This window comes from Leptonychotes weddellii, chromosome 2 (genome assembly GCF_054177405.1).
Source record: "Leptonychotes weddellii isolate Sample4059 chromosome 2, ASM5417740v2, whole genome shotgun sequence".
NCBI lineage: Eukaryota > Metazoa > Chordata > Mammalia > Carnivora > Phocidae > Leptonychotes > Leptonychotes weddellii.
Genome location: NC_138370.1, coordinates 172,915,669 through 172,937,233, shown reverse-complemented (window position 1 = coordinate 172,937,233; position 21,565 = coordinate 172,915,669). Strand labels below are relative to the sequence as shown.

At 43.5% G+C, this 21,565-nt stretch overlaps 1 protein-coding gene across 2 annotated transcripts in view; it reads left to right on the top strand.

Annotated features, from left to right (window-relative positions):
* The first annotated feature begins 526 nt into the window (after positions 1–526).
* Positions 527–21,565, top strand: part of STX18 (syntaxin 18) — a 117,831-nt gene continuing 96,792 nt past the window's right edge. The window contains exon 1 of one of the 2 annotated variants that reach the window (XM_081812636.1): positions 527–762. In XM_081812636.1, coding sequence (XP_081668762.1) covers positions 595–762 — 168 coding nt within the window. In that variant the 5' untranslated portion in view covers positions 527–594. The remainder of the gene's footprint in view (positions 763–21,565) is intronic. The other variant, XM_081812637.1, reaches the window with a different exon arrangement.

Here is a 21,565-nt window from a genome sequence, read left to right as displayed (position 1 = left end):
GGCCACTGCGAGCCAAGCAACGCCAAAACACTTTACTCGCATTACCGCCTTCGATTGTCACAATAACACTGAGGAAGGTGCTGCCTTAATTTTACAGATCAGGTGGCTGTAGGCTGAGAAATAAAGGCCTTTGGCCTCCGGCTCTGTGCCTCGCACACCTGCTCTACCCTAGCCCTTCTTGCACCCAGGTGGTCAACGTCCACGTGCTTCTGTCCCTCACAAGGTGAGTCCTGGAGGTCAAGGGTCGCCTCCAGTGCACCCCACTCCCCGTGCCTAGGAAGTAGGAGAGCCAAAAGAGGGGAAGCCAGCCTGCTGGCTTCCCCACTTTCTTGCTCCCCAGGCCCATGCGCCCCAAGCGGGACCTCTACCCGAGGTCAAGCCCTCGGAGGTTTGCCGGGAGGAGAACGGGGCTGAGGCCGGAATCTTTCTCCTCTCGCCGCTGTCATCCCGCGGAGGCCGGAACCTTTCTTCTCGCGTCGCGTTGGCGGGGGAAGCGTGCGGAGCCGGAACGGTCCTCCAGCGGCCGGGCGCACGCCGCGGTCGCAAGCTGCTGACGTGGGCCGGCCGGGAAGGGGACCGGGGGTGTGGGTCGCTATGGCGGTGGATATCACGCTGCTGTTCCGGGCCAGCGTCAAGACCGTGAAGACGCGCAACAAAGCGCTGGGAGTGGCAGTGGGCGGCGGGGTCGATGGCAGCCGCGACGAGCTGTTCCGCCGGAGCCCCCGGCCCAAGGGCGACTTCTCCAGCCGGGCGCGGGAAGTGGTGAGCTGGTTGCTATGGAAACGGCGGAAGGGCGAGGGGGGCGGACCCGCGACGTGGACCCCAGACCCAGAACCGGCCCCTGTCCCGTATTCACTGTGTGAAGGAATAACTTGGAGGAGAAAGTGGTCCGAAGTGGGAACAGGGGAGTTGGTACCAGGGAGCCTCCAGCTGTCTTGGGAAAGGAACAGCTTTATTTCGGGGATTGGGAACCCATTTGAGGGAACTCAAGGATTTCTTGTCTGCAGAGTTCTTGGGCTGCTTGGCGAGGTATTGAGGTCGCCGTCACTGCAGACTTGAACGTCGGGGACACTTCCCCACAGGCCTTTGCTTTTCTGTCTCAGCACCGACCACAGTGTATTTGCCTCTTCTGTTTACTTGTTTTGTGTCCCTCCCCCTCCCGCGTTCCCCGGCTCAGTGAGATCAAAGATCATATTCCCCTGACCTCTCCCTTCCGCTTGCCTCCTGCCACAGGTTCAGGGCTCTTGCTGGGGATCAGTAGGTCTTGAGACGGGTTTAGGGTAATCTTTCACAAACACTGTGTTACTGTCTTCTAAACAGCTTTCGGTTCCCTGAACACAGTAGGCTTTCGTTCAGGAGAGCAGGGAGCTTCTCTTTGAGGACAGGAACAGTGCTGGTGTCACCTCAGAACCCCAAAGCCCGACTCATAGCACTGGCCAGTGAATGTTTTTTGAATGGACGAATGAACAGATGGCTGGCTGTTTTCTCCACTGAACAGGAGACTCTCTAAGTGGGGAGAGAATGTTTACCTTGTTCACTTTTGTATCCTTGGCCCCAAGGGTGGATCTAGTATTTGTGGAGCTTGAAGTAAGCTTATACAGTTCTGTCTCTCCTCTTTAAGAAATGAAGATACAGAATCACAGGAAGAGGTTCAGAGCTTTGGAAGGGGCAAGTGAGGGGCCCTGAAACTTAAACTTCATTAATTTCATGGTAAATCTCCTTCTCTTTGGCATGCAGTCCAATGCCTGGTACTTTGTGGGCATTCATATAGTTTTCAGTGAGTATCTGTATGCATGAATTAACATGTGGCAGTTTGCAGAGGGGTTTGCAGAGGGTATGCGAGGACCAGAAGGGGATTGGACCAGGTGAAGACACTCAGTCCATCAATAAATATCTATTAAGCACCTCCCTTCTGTCCAGCACCTTGTTGGAATAACACAATTTAAAAGGAATGGTGGGGGAGACAGTAACAACACAAGTGCCATCCAGCCTCCTAGTGTGTAGGGTACAAAGGTGAATGTGGCCCGTTCTACTTGAGGGCTGGGAAAGGCCTTTTAGAGGCAGTGATGCCTGGAACAAATCTTCAGAGAGGGTGGAGAAAGGCCTCTCAGGCTAAGAGAAAAGTATGCACAAAGGTGTGGAGATAGGTAGCTTATGCTCAATTTATATGTACTCAATGCATGTCTACCCATTAAATTGCAAACAAATTAGTAATATTTCATGGTTTTTTTTGGAGGAACATTATATTGTCTGAACTACTCCCAAATAATGATGAATATGCCACTTTGCAGTGTTATTGAATTGTTTTGATAAGCATATGAGTGTGGCTGGAATGTGGGAACTTTGCTCTGCTGGTGGACGAATGTTACGTGGTAGAGAGAGCACTAGAGAAGGAGCCAAGAGACCAGGTTGTTGTCTTAACCCTGCAACTATTAGCTGTATGAGGTTATCAAGCAAGTTTTATGGCCTTAGTTTATTTACCTGTAAATGTTCCCTTTTTCCCCTTCAAACAGCAGAAGACTTTTAAACTGCATTGATCCCCTGTTTATAGCAGATCAAAGGAGGAGCTTCCCAGGTTAAAATGAGAGGAAAGGAAACTAGGACATTCTCCCTTCACCTCCCCCCAGGTCTGCCCAAGCTCTTCCTGAGGTTCCTCCTGTGGAATTTGGTATGTGAAGGTCACAGTTTTTTGGTTTTGGGAGGTCCCTTTCTAACTCTGAAATCACTGATTTATGAGCACTGTACTAATTTTGGATCCTATTCCGGAGTAGGGGATATGCAAGTGGTAGAGACAAGAAGCATAGCTGGGATGGCAAGACTTATGGAGGTTTAGGCCTTAGGCCTTTCCCTGAGTGATAAGAATATGCTTTAGGCTTTTGAATTAATGAGCCTCAGAGGCAGTAACAGGACCCTGGGGTGCTGAATTTCCTGTCACTGGAGGCACTTAATCAGAGGGATGACTGCTTGTCAGAGATGTTTGAGAAGAACTTTGCGCCTTAGTCAGAGGGTTAGATAGCATGCCATTGAAAAGTCACTTGTGGTATTTGATGATGTGGGTAGGTGCTAAGGCTTGGAGAGTCTGTGAAGTTAGGGACATAGGCTGCGTTGTTCAGGACTACTGCCCCTCCTGACATAGGGAAAACATGCATTCTTTTGACAAATCTTGATTTTTATGTGGTAGTTGCTTTGTGTATTACCTCCTGTTCTTGCAGCCATTCCCACCACACCCTCTCCCCCTCAGAAGCTAGTATAGAGCCGGTGAGGGGTGTCCTGTGCTCTTGCCACAGTCAAATGTGTCGGAAGGCTGGCTGTTACTTTGTTTGGCCTGGATTCCTTATACATAAAAGTCTGCCCAGTACTAGGGGCACATAGTCTGGTTTGGGGTTAGCTCTGGTCGTCAGACCTAAGGAAATGTAGCAGGTTATAGTAATGCCTTTGGTTGAATGTCTTCCTCGAGGCACTCACTGTCATTTCTAGGATGCACATTACCTGATTCAATTCTAGTTCTTCTCATTCCTCAGTTTGGACAAAGCCTATTCCTGATGTCCGTTTTCCATCTCACTATATTGTTGTAGAGGTTTTATTAAGATTAATAAAACTGTGTTGATTATTTAAATTTTTCCCCATAGGCTGGTTTCTTCAGCATCATTCCTTTAAATATTTAACTCTTATGCTCAATTTTGCTGAATTCATGTATACTCCATGGGTGTGTACCCATTAAATTACACACAGTAACAACATTTCCTATCTTGGGGTGAGGAACTTACTGTATCTGAAAAACTCCAAACAATGACGAGTATGCCACTTTGCAGTGGGACCTGGATTAATTAACTCATTTAGGTTGTGAGGTAAATGGGGACCTTGGGAGTGGACAAAGCACGGCGACTTGGATATAGAAGATGTGGATTCAGATCTGGGCTCTGCTACTTAGAAGTGGGTGACTTGGGCAAGTCCTCTTACTTGAGGCTCATTTTCCACTTCTGTCGCATGGGCGTGATCATACTTTACTGAACTCCTAAGCTAATTATCAGCATCTTCTGAGACTCTGTATCATAGAGAACCACACTCATTGTTACTGTTCCCCTTTGCCCCCTACCTTCACCCCATGTAGGCCATTCAGACATATTCATCAGTGGCTCGCAGCTATATTCCCCAAACCAGTTAGCTTTCCCGTACTTTCCTTCCTTGCTTGCAAAGAGGAACCAAGGAAGTACACAAAGGAATCTGTGAAAATCCTGTGCAGGTGCGCATCGGTAGTGCAGTCCTCAGCATTCCTCTGTGAAGGTGACACTCTATCAGCAATGACAAATGCAGCTGTTCCTCTCTCTTCCTCCCTGTGACCCTGGAAGCCAGTGCCAGTTTCCTAGTAGATCTTATGGCTCAGAATCCTTTGCAGCATTGTGGCCTAGGCAGCCATTTATTGGGCCTGGCGGTCAAGTTGAAATCTGCTTCACATCCTGCCTGACGTAGAGTAACGACAGAATCTGTATGCTTAAAGCAGAACCATGGACTTTTTTTGTTAAGTACTTAAAAGGATCTCGAGTTCATGTTGTTCAGGCTTCTCATTTTGTAGGTGGGAAAACAAACACCCAGATAAGTGGAAAGACTTGCTCAGAGTCTTAATAGCTGAGTCATAGGACTGAGCCAGAGGTAGAAGCCAGGTCCTATGACCCTAGTTTAATGTTGTTTATTTCCCAAACCTCATCCTTGTACCTTTTAAACCAGAGAATCTTTGGCTTTTGAATGGCAGTGAGTTCCTTCTTGAGTGAATATGGAATTCATAGCTGGATACTGAATGGGCTTAGAGCAGAAGGATGCCTTTTACTGTATGAATTTGAATGCCCTGTACTTACCGAATGGACTTGGGCAAATTACTTAACCTCAGTTTCCTCCCTTCTAAAGCAGAGTAAGAGCAGCCTTAAAAGATTGTTATACAGATGAAATGAGAAAATGTATACATGTGCCTGCAGGAGTGTGAATTCTTTGGGTTGCAAGTAACAGTAACCTAATCTAAATTAACCTGAGCAAAATGGGACTGTCTGGGCTCATGTAACTGGGAAACACAGGGGATAGAACTTCCTTCTCCAGCTCTTATCCATAAAACCCAGGAAGGACTCCGGTTGGTTCTGCTTGGATCCTGAGCCCTCATTATGGCCTTAGCGGGGATAAGGTTCTTCCTGTGGCCAAGTCATATGTCCACCCCAACATGTGGCCAAAGGTGGGTTGGATGCTATGATTATCACCTCTCTAGAACCTTGGAGAAGGGAGTGCTCTGGGGAGGAGTAGGCAATAAGGGTGGGCAGGCAATACCAACTGAAATGTTCCTAGTGCCTGGCATAATGCCGGACCTGCCTTCCCCTCAGCTGCCTGGTTGTCTTCAGCTCTGTGGGGAAGGGAAAAATAGAATCATGCAAGTTTGTAGTGACAGGCTTTCGGTGTGGGGGTCTGTGTGGAGGTGCGTTCCAGTGTCAGCTCTTTGTTACCTTACTGCTTTGGTCTGGGAGCCAGACCACTGCCGAGGCCAGGGAGAGCACCAGGTGGGAAACCGGGACGCTCTGAGCAGCCAGGCTGGGCGCAGGACAGCAGGAGCCAACGAGCAGCTCAGAACAGATCATCAGGAGACCTGTGCTGTGGTCCAAGGTCTGTCACGAGGCAGGCAGGCCACAGAGTCTCTCTGGGCCTCAGTTTCCACTCTGGTTACATGGAGCGCTTAGACTATGTAACTGCAGTGATTTCTTGTAAAACAAAGGTGTTCTGATTCCCTGTCACGTAATAGTGACCCTGGGCTCTGGAAAGTCTTATTTTCAGATAAGGCTTGCAGATGAAGTTTTCTTTATTACACATTGCTTTTGTGAAAGCTGACTGTCTTCTATTTATTTTGAGTTTTCAAGGAACTGATTATCTTGAGTTTCTGGCTAAAATTCAAAGTTCTTAGAGTGGCCCAAAGCCAGATGCTTTGGTCCTGCTCCCTGTCTGATCTCGTCTCCTGCCACCTTCCCCTTGCTCACTCTCTTCCAGCTGCCCTAACCCCTTTGCTTTTCTCCCATGAACAGATAGGTTCCCACCTTAGGACCTTTGTGTTTGTTGTTGCCTCTACGTGGGACACTTCTCGCCCAGATTCTATGTGGTTTGATCTTCAGGTATCTGCTCGAATGTTGCCTCAGTGAGACCTTCCCTGACTGCCCTGTGTAAAGTAGCATCCTCTTCCTGTCCCTCACCCTGCTTTATTCTTTTCATTATCTAACATATCATGTATCCATTTGATACAGACCTTGCACTTATGTGAATCCACTGGAATTTGTGCTTTGTGAAGACAAAGACTTTGTGTGGTCCACCACTGAATCCATAGGTTCTAGACAGGGCAGGGACCTAGGTAGTCAATATTGCTTGTCACTTTGCTTTCAGTTTTGGAGCTAGTTGATCTCTGTGCAAGGCTCCTTCCAATTCTAGAAATGTGTGGTCCTAATAGGATTCCTGAATATTACACAATCAATATACATTTACACTTAATCCAGTATCTGGAGTAAACATTAAATAGTATCTTTTATTATAAAGATTCAGTTCCTACCTCAAGAAGTTCACAGTCTAGTGGAGAAGCAGACCTATAAATAGCACAACTTTTGAGTTGACAACTATTTGAGTGACAGCTGTAACCCTCTCAGCATTGATTCCCCAGGTCCTCCTTGATTCCTTTGAAATCACATGGTTGACCTTGTGTAGCCAGTGTAGGGACCCAGAAGTTGAGCTGGGAGGGACCACCTGGATTATTATCCAGAGTAGCTGGCAATAGACTTTTTTCCAAGGATTGAGTATAAAACTGACTAAACTGAGGATTTCAGTCCAGGGACCATGCTTCTAAGAAGCAGTATCAGGCAGCAGGTGCCAGGGGTCAGTGAGAAGCTGGACACAGGGCCACAGGAATAGATCAGGAAATAATGCAGGTTTAGGATGCAGGCTGCAAACAGAGCATGAGTTTGTTGAATCATATAGATTTTTTCTTTTTTAAAACAGAAACCTTATTGCAAATGAGATAAAGAGCAGCTTTGGCTAAGGCTGGAGGGAGGGGGCTAGGAAGAAAGAGATTCATTAGCCAACCTGTCCCTCTGCCACCCTTCCCCCTTCTCCTTGAGGAGTCCCTTGGGCATCAAACATAGGACTCAGAGACACCCAGGTTGAAAACCACTGTGTTAATGTTCTCCAAGGCCTCTTTTAGCTTCATGATACTGTGTTTTTATGGATCATATTAACTGTGTACTGTAAGCAGAACTCAGTGCTAGAGACTTTCATGGTATTAATAGCCCTCTGTGTGGGTTGCCCTTCCGAGTTTTTTCCAGAACTTATGAAAACTGCAACTTTTAAAATTCTATTTATTCAGTAATTCATTTACTCCATCATCCTGTAAGTATTGAACAGCCAATATGTTTCAGGCATTGTGAGCACACAAAAAGTTATGAGACCTATGCTTTGGAAATACAAATAAAGGGTAAATAAATCTCCTTGAGGGGAAGTCAGTGGGAGATCAGCCTGGACTTTGAAGGACAAGAACTGTTGCACCAGACGAAGGAAAGGTGATAAATCACGTTCCTGGCAGAAGGAAGAGTATAAGCAGAGGCCCCAATGCACAACACAGGGTGATGGGGGGAGAGCGGAGGCCAGACTGCGGCGGGGGAGCCCTTTTCTGGACGAGGCCTGGGGGAGGGTCAGAGTGGCAGGAGATAAGGCTTTGTGGGATTGGATGGAGCAGGTGGGCCAGTTGGGCTGACCTGCTGCCTACTTTTTGAAAACGAGGTCTTCTTGAAATGTGACCACTTTCGTTTGTGTACATATAAGCTAAGGATGCTTTTGTGCTGGAGCGGCAGAGCTGTAGTCTGTAAGGGGCCTGTGAAGCCAAAACATTTTCTCTCTGGTCCTATAGAGGGGAAGTGGGCCACCCCTTGGGTAAGAGCACCATCAGCAGTGCTACAGAGTTTGGGATTTGTGCTCTGAGCTAAGCAAGCAGAGGCATGAAAGGATCATATTTGTGATTTAAAATAATCAGCAATATTGAGGGTGGGTTTGGAGTGTAACAAGGCGGACCTAGAAGAGCTAACTAGGAGGCTGTTGCAGGCAGTCAGGAGAAAGCGGTGAACTGGTTGACGGTAAGGTTGGACAGGCGTAGATGGATGAAGCAGATATGCAGGAGGCAATAACGAGTGGGGTTAGAAAGAGGAAGAAGTAGAATAATTCCCAGCTTTCTGGCTGGAAAGTTACGGTAATAGACTTCACAATAAGTTTTTTTTCAAAGTTAGAGTGGAATGCCAGTTACTTAGGCCTTCTTTCGGTTCTAAACATAGAAAATACATCCAAGGAGCCTGATGGACATTGGAGTTTTATGAAGACAGCAAGTGGTGGGGGCGCCTGGGTGGCTCAGTCAGTTAAACATCCGACTCTTGATTTTGGCTCAGGTCATGATCTCATGGGTCGTGGGATCGAGCCCCCTGTTGGGGTCCACACTCGGCTTGGAGTCTGCTTGTCCCTCTCCCTCTGCTCCTCCTACCACTCGAGTTTGCTCTCTCTCTCAAATAAATAAATCTTAAAGAAAAAAAAAGACAGCAGGTGGTGGATAAGTCTCCATTGGCAGTGCTTTTGGGTAAACCTGAATTGGAGAGCATAGCTGGAACCCAGTGGGGTCCTCCCACTTTGTCATATTTCTATATTGGAGACCATTGAGTCTACAAAATAGGCACCTGGGACATATGCCCAGCCAATTGCATGGAGATGTGCAGTGGGCCTCACATCCAGCAAAACTCTGGCCTGGGCCTTGTGAATGAGTCAGGCTCACCAGATTGCAGATGGGAATAGAGACTCACTGGGGCTCCTTTCGATGCCAGGTTCTTGTGCAAAATTCTGTTCCCCTCAGTTCTGCTTTCTTCATTCTTGAAAGAGACTCGTCTTGGTGGTGATGATTGTATCACATACTACAGAGGCATGGTGCGCAGGGGTAGTCCGTTGGTTTTCTCCTTCGTGCCAAGAAACATCTAGAATGGGCCAAACAGTTCTCTCTCTTCTCAGTTTCTAGCTGGCAGGTCACCAGCAGTTCAGTGTATCACCTACTAGGTAGGACAGCGCTGCTGAAATGGGTCCCCTGAGGATGACTTTTTTTTTTTTTTTTTAAGATTTTATTTATTTGACAGAGACACCGCGAGAGAGGGAACACAAGCAGGGAGAGTAGGAGAGGGTTAGCGTGAAGCAAGGAGCCTGATGCGGGGCTCGATCCCAGGATCCTGGGATCATGACCTGAGCTGAAGGCAGGCGCTTAACGACTGAGCCACCCAGGCACCCCGAGGATGACATTTTTAATGAATTATTCCTGTTCAGGGTCTGGCTGTCCCTCAGGCTTGAGAACCAGATTTGTCAACATATTGAGGGTAGAACCATCTATCGGAACAGCTATCAACCAAACTCATATCAACTTGTATAAAAGTTAGTTCATTTATTTTGAGCAGTGTAATTAGTACTCAAGAGGATACAAATTTTGGAAAATCAGTCATTTTGGGGCTTCTGTTATAGATTAGGAGCTCTGATAAGGATTTTATGTACCTGATCTCATTTAACTTTTATCTTTTGGGGAGGATAGAAATACAATATTATTCAGTGATTTTACAATATTGATACTATGAATAATATTCTAAGAATAGAATTCATACAAACTTGATGTTTTGAGGTTTCTTGTTACTGGAAATCCATATGGGCTCCCTCTGGTGGGCAAAGTATCAGTGAGGTCTACAGTGGTTAATTACGGCTTGTGTATAGACAGCTTATCGTGTTTATGACATACTGGGTTTAAAATTGACTTAAAAAGGGCCCCTTCAGAACCCGCCTAAAAGAAAGCGAGTAAACCAGAGGAATGAAAGGATGATGTGTTGAATGATCTCCTATAACTTCGATATAAAAAGCTTGCAGCACAGTTGTAATTTTAAATTCAGTAGTACTTTTTTCTTCCTGACTTTCAGGTTCTCAAAGTGTGTAAATACTAGAGTTTGCTAGCTCCTCCTTGTCACAATTCAGTGTATGGCTATTTGTCAAAACTGTTGCAGCACATAAGGTATAATTAACCAAGAGAGTGAATCTTTCCATTTCAAACCATTGTACACATTCCTATTCACTTTTTAGATGGATGATAAGAAAACCCTGGTAAATGAACATTTGCATTTTTACAGTCTAAGTAGAAGTGACAGACTGCAGCATATCTTGACTCCAGAATTGAGAAAAGAATTAAAAAGCATAGGTTTTGAATTATGAATACTTTTGGACTTTGTAATTAACTATGTGATCTTAGAAAACTCCCCTAACCTCTTTTTTTTTTTTGGTTCGTTTCTCATTTTTTCTTGTTTCTTCAATGAGGGGCTTTGGCTAGATAATCCTTAAGGACCTTTTCAACAGGATGGTTCCAGGATTCAGTACTCTTCTTTTTGAAAGTCCCAGGATATATCTTAAAATGCTTTTTGCAGTGACAACTGCTCAGTGTCTTGTGTCACTTTCTCCTCGAGTTTCTATGTACTCATAATTTTTCACCTAGATGAGACAATGAGTTTGTTTTTCAAAGCTGACATTTGGTATATTTCTTTCTACAAATGCATTTGATTTAATAGTGATTCTCTACTATTAGAGAGACTGGACTATTAGAGAGACCGCAGGATAGGTTTTTGAAGTTCCCTAATTATTTTAAATCTGACTATAAAAGTAGTAAGTGCTCATTAAACAGAATAAAAAGGAAAATAAAGTTCACAGATAGTACCCCTGGCCGGAGATAGCCCCTACTACAATCTTGGTACATAGTTTCCAGACATTTTTCCTATTAAACAAAAAGAATTTTTCTATACTACTGTTAGGTAGCCCTCTTTTTTTTTTCTTAACAGTATATTGTGAACATTTTTCTACGTCCGTATGTATTGTTCTGTGTCACCAATTTATTTGGCTGTGTAGCCATTAAAAATAGTTTCACATAGCGGTGCCTGCCTGGCTCAGTTGGTTAAGCATCTGACTCTTGGTTTTGGCTCAGGTCCTGATCTCAGGGTCGTGAGATGGAGTCCCACCTCCGGCTGTGCTGGGTGTGGAGCCTGCTTAGGGTTCCCTCTCCCTCCCCTCCCCCCTTCTCTCTAAATAAATAAATAGTTTCACATAACTTATTTACCTGAACCCCTACGGGAAGATCTTTGGGCTGCTTTTAGTTTATCACTATTTTAAACAATAGTACATTTCACCAAATTTGTTTCAAGTTTATAATCTCCTAAAAAGGTAAAAAATCTATAATTTCACTTGTTTTCTGTTTAATCTTTTCTCAATTATAAAAAAAATTGATGTTCTAATATTGATGAAAGGAAAATTATTCCTATTTTTTTTAAGGGTTAAATATATTAGAACTTATTATCAGTGCTGGAAGAGTATAGAAGAGGGGTGGATAATAGGGGGAGGTAGTCAGAAAAGCTTTTAAGTTGGAGCAGAGCCTTGAGCAAGTGAAATTGAGTAGATGGTGGGTGTGAGCATGGACTTTTTCAGTGACAGGAAACTGGCTGATTGAGCCAATGGTGCTTCTTTGTGGGCAGTGTGAGTTAAATTGGGGGAGGTGCTTTATGGCCTTACCCCAGAGGCCTCCAGAGCTCTTGTGCAGCATAAATGTACATAAATCAGTGGCCATCCTATATCTAATTAATGACCACTTAAAATTCAATGAAAACATTTACAGTAGTAACAAAAAGCATTTCTAGAAATAACCTTAATGAGAAATGGACATGTCCCGTTTGAAGAAAACTTCAGAATTTTGTGGAGGGATACAGAAGACTTGAATAAATAGAAACACATATTGTGTACTGGAAGGGAAGAAAAAATGTTGTAAAGACATCAGTTATTCCTAAATTAATTTGTAGGCTTAGTGCAGCTTTCATCAAAATTGCAACAGAACTCTTTTGAGAGAAACCTGCAGGTGGTCCTGAAATTCACCTAGAAAAAAGGATGCGTGAGAATAATTGTTGAAGAGTGGAAGGGTGTGTGTGTTGGGGCGGGGATACTAGTTTTGCCAGATACTAAAACATTTTAAAGACAAAAAGTACATGTGTATATGGGTTGAATCAGTAAAGCATATAAGGCCAGGTGTGCGTGTGTAACCTTTTCTTGATAAAAGAATCATTGTAAATCAGTAAGAAAAAGAAGGCTTACTCAAGATGATTTGGGGATAATTGGTTAGCACTCTGAAAAAATGCTCTGGCTTTTTTGTTGTTGTTGTTCATATCTTACTGTATACACATTAAAATATATTTCTAGATGAACTGAAGATTTCATTGCCAAAGCAAAACTGAAGAAAATAAAAATGAATATGAATGTTCTGTCTTACAGAAGTAGGAGGTCTTTGAGTTTAAAAACTAACAGCAGTACGGGTGCCTGGGTGGCTCAGATGGTTAAGCGACTGCCTTCGGCTCAGGTCATGATCCCGGGGTCCTGGGATCGAGTCCCGCATCGGGCTCCCTGCTAGGCGGGGAGCCTGCTTCTCCCTCTACCTCTGCCTCTCTCTCTCTCTGACTCTCATGAATAAATAAATAAAACATTAAAAAAAAAAACAGCAGTAGTTTTAATAATAATGACGGTGGTGATTTTGATGATCATTGTGGTGGCAACTGTCACAGTTACTTTACGAAGAGACAGGTAGCAATATTCCCAAGTACAGGGAAATTATTAGGGAAACATGGCACACTGAAGAGGAGGTCATGGCATGAGAAAAATTGCTTATATTATCACGTTAGGTTAAAAAAGTTACTACCAAAACCAGATATAATTAAAACTATGTATACAAGGGGCGCCTGGATGACTCCCTTGGTTAAGCGTCCGACTCTGGATTTTGGCTCAGGTGATGATCTCAGGGTCCTGAGATGAAGCTCCGCATCAGGCTCCCCACCAGCAGGGAGTTTCCCTCTCCCCCTGCCCCTCCTAAAATAAATAAATAAATCTTTAAACAAGACAAAATTATGTATATGAGATTAGAAAAAAACACAAAACAACAACTCTAGGCGTGGAAATAGAGATCAGAAGGGAATACACCACAAGTTCACTGTGGCTGTTTCTGGGACAGAGGACTCAGGGTGATTTCTTTTTCTGCTTCCATCATCCTGAATTTCTTTAATGAGCACATATTACTTTTGAAATGAAAAGCAAAACAGAAAAAATGAAACTCCCAGCAGATGAGTTTTTCTTTGCTGTGGTAGGAAATAGAGAAGAATTAATATCTTTTGATGAGAAAAGTGTCATGAGTAAGCAGTATCTGATTGTATATTAAATGCACAACAGAGGGGGCCCCTATTTAAAGGAAGTCTGCAGTAAAACCTTTTGTGAAGGGAGTAATTTTCCTGTAAGTCAGCTGGATTTTCAATTCCGACTTTCTGAAGCTCTACGAGAAAATCATCCACAAATGTTGTGTGGATGTTTTACCTTTCTGATTGTCATTCTGAAAACTCATCAGCAATAGTAATAGCCACCACTTGTTGAACACCTATTCTACCTGGCACTGTGCAAAGAGCATTCTCATTTAGTCGACTATCCTTACGGATGAGGTTCCTTTCCTCATGAAGAAACCGAGGTTCAGAAGGTTAAGTGAGCTGCCCAGGATGATGTGAGGACGAGGACGATGAGCGTGCCCTGGGTTCCTAGGACTCTGAATGCACGGCCGTGCACGTGGCGAGCGCTGTCCCAGGTCTTGGCATTCTGCAGGTCAGATCACTGGTGATTTTCTCCTTGGCGTGTTGTCCTATCATCTGCTATCCTCGGGAGCATATTTTGGTCCATAAATCCTGTATATTTGAAAGTTCCTGACTCGCTTGTAGGGGAAATACAAACCAAACTCTTTTTTTTTTTTTTTTTAATTGAGAATTACCCAGTGACCATACGTTTTGTATAGGTAGTGTTGTGGTCTGTTTTTGAGGAAAAGGTGAAAAGATTTATGGTTTCAGTTAGTAAAATCGCTGAGAAGGAAGGAGACCTGATTTTTACATTATAGATATTTGACAAAGTGTTGATTCTGTTTTTTCATCTGGGGCACCAGTTTGTTATTTTGTGGATTCACTCAATAGTTGGTCCCGTGGAGAACTGCAGAGCCAAGATGACTTTTCAGAATTACCCAGGTGAGGCAAGGGGTCAGGCCTTTGAAGCCGCTGCGGTGGCCAGCCATTGGATGTGGGCTTCCCCCAGGGTTTCGAACCATAATGTTGGGTGAAGCAGCTTCCCTCCACTGAGGGCAGCTCCATAGACAGACTTAGCTGGGAGCCATCGGCAGGCAGTTCTGGAAGTTGGGGGAATGAGGGCCTCGATCCTGAAGGCATAGTTCTGCCACACTACCTTTTAGGGTTGTTGTGAGGATTGAAGGAGATACTGTATGTAAAGCTGTTGGCACTGTAGCTGGTATGGTATAGATTCTCATTCAACGGCAACTGCTTTATTACCAGCTCCTGTTGCTTGAGTATCTGCCTATGAGTAAGGAAGGCATTTAGATTGCTATGTAGGATAGGTGAGAGAGACTTTGATTTGGCCATTAAATGCTTACACTCCAGAAGGGGGCATTCATTCATTCATTCATTCAATAAATATTTATTGAGCATCTAGGATAGGCTATGCACTGTTTTTGGCCGTGGGGTGGAGCCAAGTTAAGACAGAATCTCTGCCTTTGTGGAGGTTATATTCTTTTTTTTTTTTTTAAGATTTATTTATTTATGAGAGAGTGAGAGCCTTCATGGGGTGAGGGGCAGAGGGAGAAAGAGAATCCCAAGCAGACTCCACACTGAGTGCGGAGCCCGACATGGGACTTCATCACACGACCCTGAGATCATGACCTGAGCTGAAATCAAGGGTTGGATGCTTAACTGCTTGAGCCACCCAGGCGCCCCAGTATTGTAATGGGAAACTTATAGTAAATGAGTAAACGATACATAAAATACTTGGGTGATAAGTAAACTAATAAATATAAGACATATTCATAACTATAGACATCTTTAGTAGAGGAACTTCAAGAATTGCGAGGACAGAGAGATTACTACTTCTGGGTAAGGTTGAGGGGAGACTTCGTGGAAGAAGCTGGGACTCATAGATTTTCTACGTGTGAGAATGGAGAAAGGAGAAGTAGGACAGGAACGTGTGACAAAGCCTCCAAGGTGGGAAAGCACAGGACGGTAAAGAGAAAAGCTCAGTGTAATGGAAGGAGTGTGAGAAATAGGTAATGGAGTGTGCCTTGTATTTTCCTTTGGCCCCTCCAGATCCATTCTCTACCGTTTCCACTCTGGTCTTGCCCCAGGAGGCTGATTTTTATGGAGTGCTTGCCTGGGTTTCCTTGTTCCCTGGCTTCTGATTGGGTTCAGCCAGTGGGAGGTCCAGCAGGAGATTGGAGGGCTGGAAGGGAGAGGGGTTGGTTTTGGAGTGTGGTAGAGGCTTTGCATCCATAATCCATGACTCGGGATGTCTGCCCACCCTAGGATTTTTTCCTTGTGTCTGTCAGGTGTCCTGTGGGGTAGGATGGGGTTCGTCAGGCTGGTACCAGCCAGCAATACACAGAATTGCATTGCAGCCCCACTGAAAGGCAGTGACAAAGGAATTCCTTCCCATGGATAGACCTTATACAATTCATCTCTACCTTTTTATTTAAGGTGGTTTTCGTAGGAGGTCTATTTCTCTCTCTCCCCCTTTGTAGCTCAACACTGCAGTAGGGAAAAGTCAAGAATTTTAGCCTCAGACAGATTTTCTCTTAGTGATGTGGCAGTTCATACTTCTCTTCCAAATATGACCTGAAAGGTTAGAGGTGGTAAATGGCTCTTACAGCATTTTGACTATAAATCTGCACTGGAAGAGAATCTGTAACCCATTATCAGATTCTGAATCAAGCTGCCTTGTTCTTCTCCTGTTTCTGTTTCAGTGGAAATGTGTGTTTTTACTCTGTCAATGGACAGTTTACGTACTTAATATACCTAATATTTAAAGGGAATTATATAATGAATACTTGATGTGCAAGCGACTAGTTAAATACTTTAACTCCAAGGGATTCCATTAAAGTAATAAGGAAATTACATTTAATTTTAAATGGTAGAAAGATTTTTTAATGTTACTGCTATTAAGCATGTATTACACACACTCAACCCATTTTTTGCAAATGAATTCCCAAAGCACAATTCATCTTTATACAGGTGGAAAAGAAATATTCTTGCAAAATTTGTAGTTTGATGTCGCCTTCTTAACTGTGGAGAGAAGCATACTTTTCCAAAGAATAGAATGTGATGGTTGATTGGAAACTTTTGGTGTTATGGGCTCTTAGCTCTACTCTTGAAATAAGAAAATATATATAAATGGGTCCCCAGATGAAGCCATGGTGGGGTACTTTATATCCCTAATTGACTCCAGACATAGAGGCTGTGATTTGTAAGCAAGCAGTGACAAGAGGAAGTTAAATCAAAATTAAATTAAGGGAAGGAAGGGAAAAAAAAAGATATCAAGGAGAGGTGATGAATTTTCTGAAAGCTTCTAAATACTTGTCTGTGGGTAAGTGGGAAGTCTGAATATATCTCAGTTATGTCAAAAGATGAAATCTGGAAACATTTCAGTCCTAAAAAAGACCTTCTCTCTTTTTTAAAAGCCTTTTTTATATTCATTACTTGGTACAGCTCAGTCAGTATGGGCATATTTGCTTCTATACTTTTCCATGACTCAAACTGGTAATAAAAATCAGTATCTCCCATGATACACATGGAGTGATATTTTGGGAGGATTGGTTTTTCTGTTTATATTTTGGCATTTTGTCGTTGTTCCAGCTTGTGTAAAGAAAATTCTCGGAATGCAAGCCCACCAGACGCTCATCCACACTGAGCACCATCTTTGCAGGGGTGTCCGTCGGTCTCCCTTTCCCTGGCCTACCCCAGCCAGTTTATTCTCAGGCCCGAGGGGACGGGGACTGTGTTGCACTCCTCGTCACAGCACAGAGCACCGTGCAGAGGTCCACACACATTTGTGAAGCGAATTAAGTAAGTTGATGCCTCGGCTTCCTCTTTCTCATCCATCCCACCGCAACCGTGTGGATTCAGACCCTCACCATCTTGAGCCGGAGTTGTGATGCAACTGTACTGAGCCCTCCGTCTCCTTTGCAGCCAAGCCACTGGGCTGAAAATGCTGCTTTCATCATGTTACTTTGCACAGAAGCATTCAGTACTGCTCACTCCCCACACAACAAATGCCTGTTATTTGGCCTGCGTTCAAAGGCCCTTATAAAGCTAGAACTACCCACTTTTCCATTTTTACACCCGATGCTTCCTCGATCATCCCACCAGCTTTGACCCGCCTACTCCATGTACAGCCTTCTCTGCTTTCTTGTCTCCTTGTTTGGCTCCTGCTGTTTCTCTTGCGTGGATGGCTCGCTTCCCTTCACTTACTCAAATTCTCCCCATCTTGAAAGCCACGTTCTCTCCTATACTAGTCTCTTTCTCCTGAATTCAAAGTGTTTGCTGCCATATTACTCATTAAGCAAGGAATTCTGGCTGTGACAGCCTTCGCGTGACTGTTTTTGTGTTCTCGTTTAATGATTGCATCGTTGCTTAACTTTCTAGGTGCTGTTGTGCTGTCTCAAACTATATTGCTTACCTTTGGGTGTGGGGGTGGAAAAGGAGAGGTGGGACTCTGATTTGATGCTTCTTTGTATTTCCCGCCGTGGCTCTCGTAGCTAGCTACGAGCCTTTGGACAGGGCAGTCACTTCTTAATCATTTCTGTGTTCCCAGGCCTAGCACCACGCCTGGCCCACAGTAGGGTTTCAGTACTTGGTATGTGAGTAAATGAATAGAAGGCATTCTCAAATGTGTGTTTACTAGTTTGACTCAAAACTAAATTAATCAACATAGGTGATTTTCCATCTTTTAAAAGCCATAAAAATCCAGTTTTTCATTTAGCCTTTTTTCATCATTAACAGTTCTCCCTCCAGCACTTCTTCCTTTTGCCTGCCTCAGCTTCGTGCTGAAATGTAAATCAATTTCCTCTAATTCTTTTCCCTGTGAAATTGGAGAACAGCTGTTCAGTCACCTCCTTATAAATAACCCTTCACCAAGTTCAGTTGCCTCGAGGACTTGCTTTCTCCAGATTAAATTATCCCACAGCCTTTTCTTTTTCTCATAAAGGCCTTTTTAAAAAGGAGCATTTGTTATTTTTTTATTTCTTTTTTTAGCTCTTTATAAAACTTTATTCTTTTCATAAGTGGCCCACAGGCTACCCATACAAGGGCCTGGTTAGTGCCGCCTGGAATGGCGGGCACCTTGAACCTCTCTCTTCCTTGTGTCCGGAGCACCCTGTTCACTGTTTTTATCACCTGTCAGGTTTAACTTGCTGCTCATTCTCACCCTTTGTTCTGCCTCCTTTTTCTGTGCATTTCTTCATATGTGTAGCTTGATTTCTTCCCATAAACACTAACTTACTGCATCAGCAGCCTTATAGCTACAAGTTAGAACCCAATGCAAATTAGCTGAAATGATCACGGGAATGTATTGATTTATATCACTGACAAGTCTAGTGGTATGACTTAACCTCTGGCATGGCTGGACCCAGGGGACATAGCAGTGTCACCAAAGGCCTGATTTTTCTCGCTCTCTCTGTTCTGCCATTCATGGTGTTAGCATCTCCTTTAGGGCCCCTCCACGCTCTTCCTTCATGGTAGCCAAAAAGCTGTAGTACTTGCAGACTTGACTTTCCCATAATACTCCATCTGGAGGAAGAGAGAGGCTCTTTCCTTGTAGTATCCATCAGAATCTTGGAATTGACACGTATGCCTATCCTTAAATCCATCCCTGTCTCCAAAGGGAAAGGACATATGCTTAGTTGGTCTACATAGGACCCAGCCCAGCAGCCGGACCAGTGTCACTTCCACCCAGTACACATAGCTGAGAGGAGAGGAAGAAAGATTTCCGAAGGAAATTTGGGGAGCTATTTCCAGGAGGACAAGAGCTGTGGATGTGGGTGGCCAACAATAAATGTACTTTGCATTCAAAATTGTGCCCTTTCATTCTGCCTTAGATTATTAATATTACTTTAATATCACCTTGAACGGAGGGTGTCTCTGAGAATGAATTCTTTATTCACTTACTATTTATTGAGCATCCAGCGTGTGTCACGCGTACAAGTAGGTATTGGGCAAACAAACGTGAGACAATCCCTGAATTGGAGAAACTCATAGTCTAGTGAGAAGACTGACCTAGAGGCAAATAATTAAAGCGTGTTGTAAAAAATGGTGTTATCAAAGTATGTATGGCTACAGAAGTTGAAGTGAAGACCTCTTCACTTGGGAGGAAGGGCTTCATAGGAGAGGTGAATCTTGAGCTGAGTCTTGAAGGATAAAAGGTATTCCTTAGAATGGGAAAGAAAGGGCATCATCCTAAAGGCCATGGTGAACCATATAACAAGTTTCAGCAGGGGACTGACGTGATCAGGGATGGATTTTAGAAAGATCCAAAAAAAAAAAAAAAAAAAATCCTACTGCTGGCTGTTGGCAGACCCAGTAGAGGTGAGAAGGACCGGCAGCAAGGAGGAAGATCTGTTGAGCAGCCTTCATGTCTAATCAAGATGTGGTGAAGGCCTGAGCCAAGCAGGACAGAGGACAGATGCAAGATCTGTTTGACAGGATTTGGGACTTATTAGATGTAGGAGATGAAAATCAGTGGTTCTAGGTTACTTCAAGGTTTTAATTGTGGGTGACCAGGTGGGTGGTCAAATGTGTTCAGTTTTATAGTTATTTGAGGTGCCTGCTGAACAGCCAAGGGACACGTATTCGTCAGTTGTAAATACAGAAGTGGACCTCAGGAAAGGTTTCCGAGCCCTAGCCAGGGCTGTAGACAGGAAGACATCAGAGTATAGGTGGAGTTTGAGGCTTAAGGAAGGAGCAAGATTGCCAGAGGGGAATTTTAGATGAGAAGAGGGCCTCAATTGGCAACATTTGAGAGACCAACAGAGGAAGGAGTCAGAGAAGTTAGGCATGTGGTCCCTCCAATAATGGAGCTCTTCTTATCTTGATAAAGTTAATGTCACCTGGGATGGCTTGTGGCATGGTGGTTTTGAGCAGGGACTCTGCGCTCTAGTACCTACTGGTGGGTGACTTGTAGATAAATTATTTAGCTTCATTTCCTGATCTATGTAATGGGAATTAAGTGGTGCCTAGTTTAGGAAGACTGAAAGAGTGAAGTACTTTCAAAGTGCCTCGCACATAGGAAATGTGATAAAGTATTTGATAAATAAACACAGAAACTAATAAACACATGTGCATGCCCTGCATTGTGTATCTCTGTCTCTCTGAGTTCATATTATCACTGGCCAGTTAATCCAAAACCCAAAACTAGTCCATTTGGACTTAAATAATTTATTTGCCTGAAAACTCTGGTGGTTCCAGTGTAGTAATGCAAGTATCAGACTTCTTGATGGCTTTCCAGATTATTTATTGGATTATTTTTTCTATTGACTATGAATTTTATCTCTGATTTTGATGCAGGTTTGTTTGTTCCACACGACATATTTCCAAATTGTTCCTAATAACCCTGTAGCATACAACTTTCTCTCTCTTTTGCTTTTTTTTTTTTTTTTTTTAAGCTTTCCTTCCTCAGAGTCATTCCTAAAGTTCTGGAATGCTCTGTTAGTTGCTCCCCCGCATTTTGGTCAGTTACTGGCATGTTACTTTTAATCAGGCTGCTTTTCTCATCCATCTGTAGGAATTGGCAATATTTTCAGCTCCTCTCCATTATGGTCAGGAATATGAACTTGCTGTCTTTTCTTCTTCCTCTTCCATTTTCCCACGTAAATGTCTTGAACCACTGATTAGATCTGTGTGCCCACAATAACATAAGCAGGCATGAAGCTTAAATCTGATTTAAAGGAGTATGTACAGAGTCTTATTACTCTCTGAAAGTTTTTTTAGAGTCTAGATGAAAATAGAACGGTATTCAGGGTGTGAGTATGTTGCGGAATCTCTAACACTCGTTGAACCAGACGTCGTGTATGTTCATTTTTAAATAACTGGGTGGGTCACCTTTGTATTTATTATGAACACAAACACTGATGCTAATAACCAGCATGTGAAAAGAAAACAGGCGATAGTGATGAAAACCATTTAATGATTAGTGAGGAAACAAATATTGTTTAATGAAAATAAAAACCATGTCTAAAGGGCCTAATGCTGACTTTTGGAAATATAACCATGTTGCGGTCTGTTGTGTACCCTCTGTCCTGTACAGTAGATATTGTTTAAAATTGCTTGGGAACTGGAGCTTGCAATTGTGAGCCTGGAATGTCCTGCAGATAATTAAGTTGTGGTCAGGCTTTGGAAAAATAAAAAGTTCTCGAACTATGATTTTATAAACATGCTACAATAACATTTCTTTATATTTAACAGTTTCTTATAGAAAGCTGATACTCTCATGAGGCATTGATTAAAGGTAAAACATCAAGAAAGAAAAAATATTAAATTAAAACTTCACTTAGGATGTTGACAGTTGGCTTGTAATATTAAACAGATGTGTATGTTCCTGGGGATATTCTTCT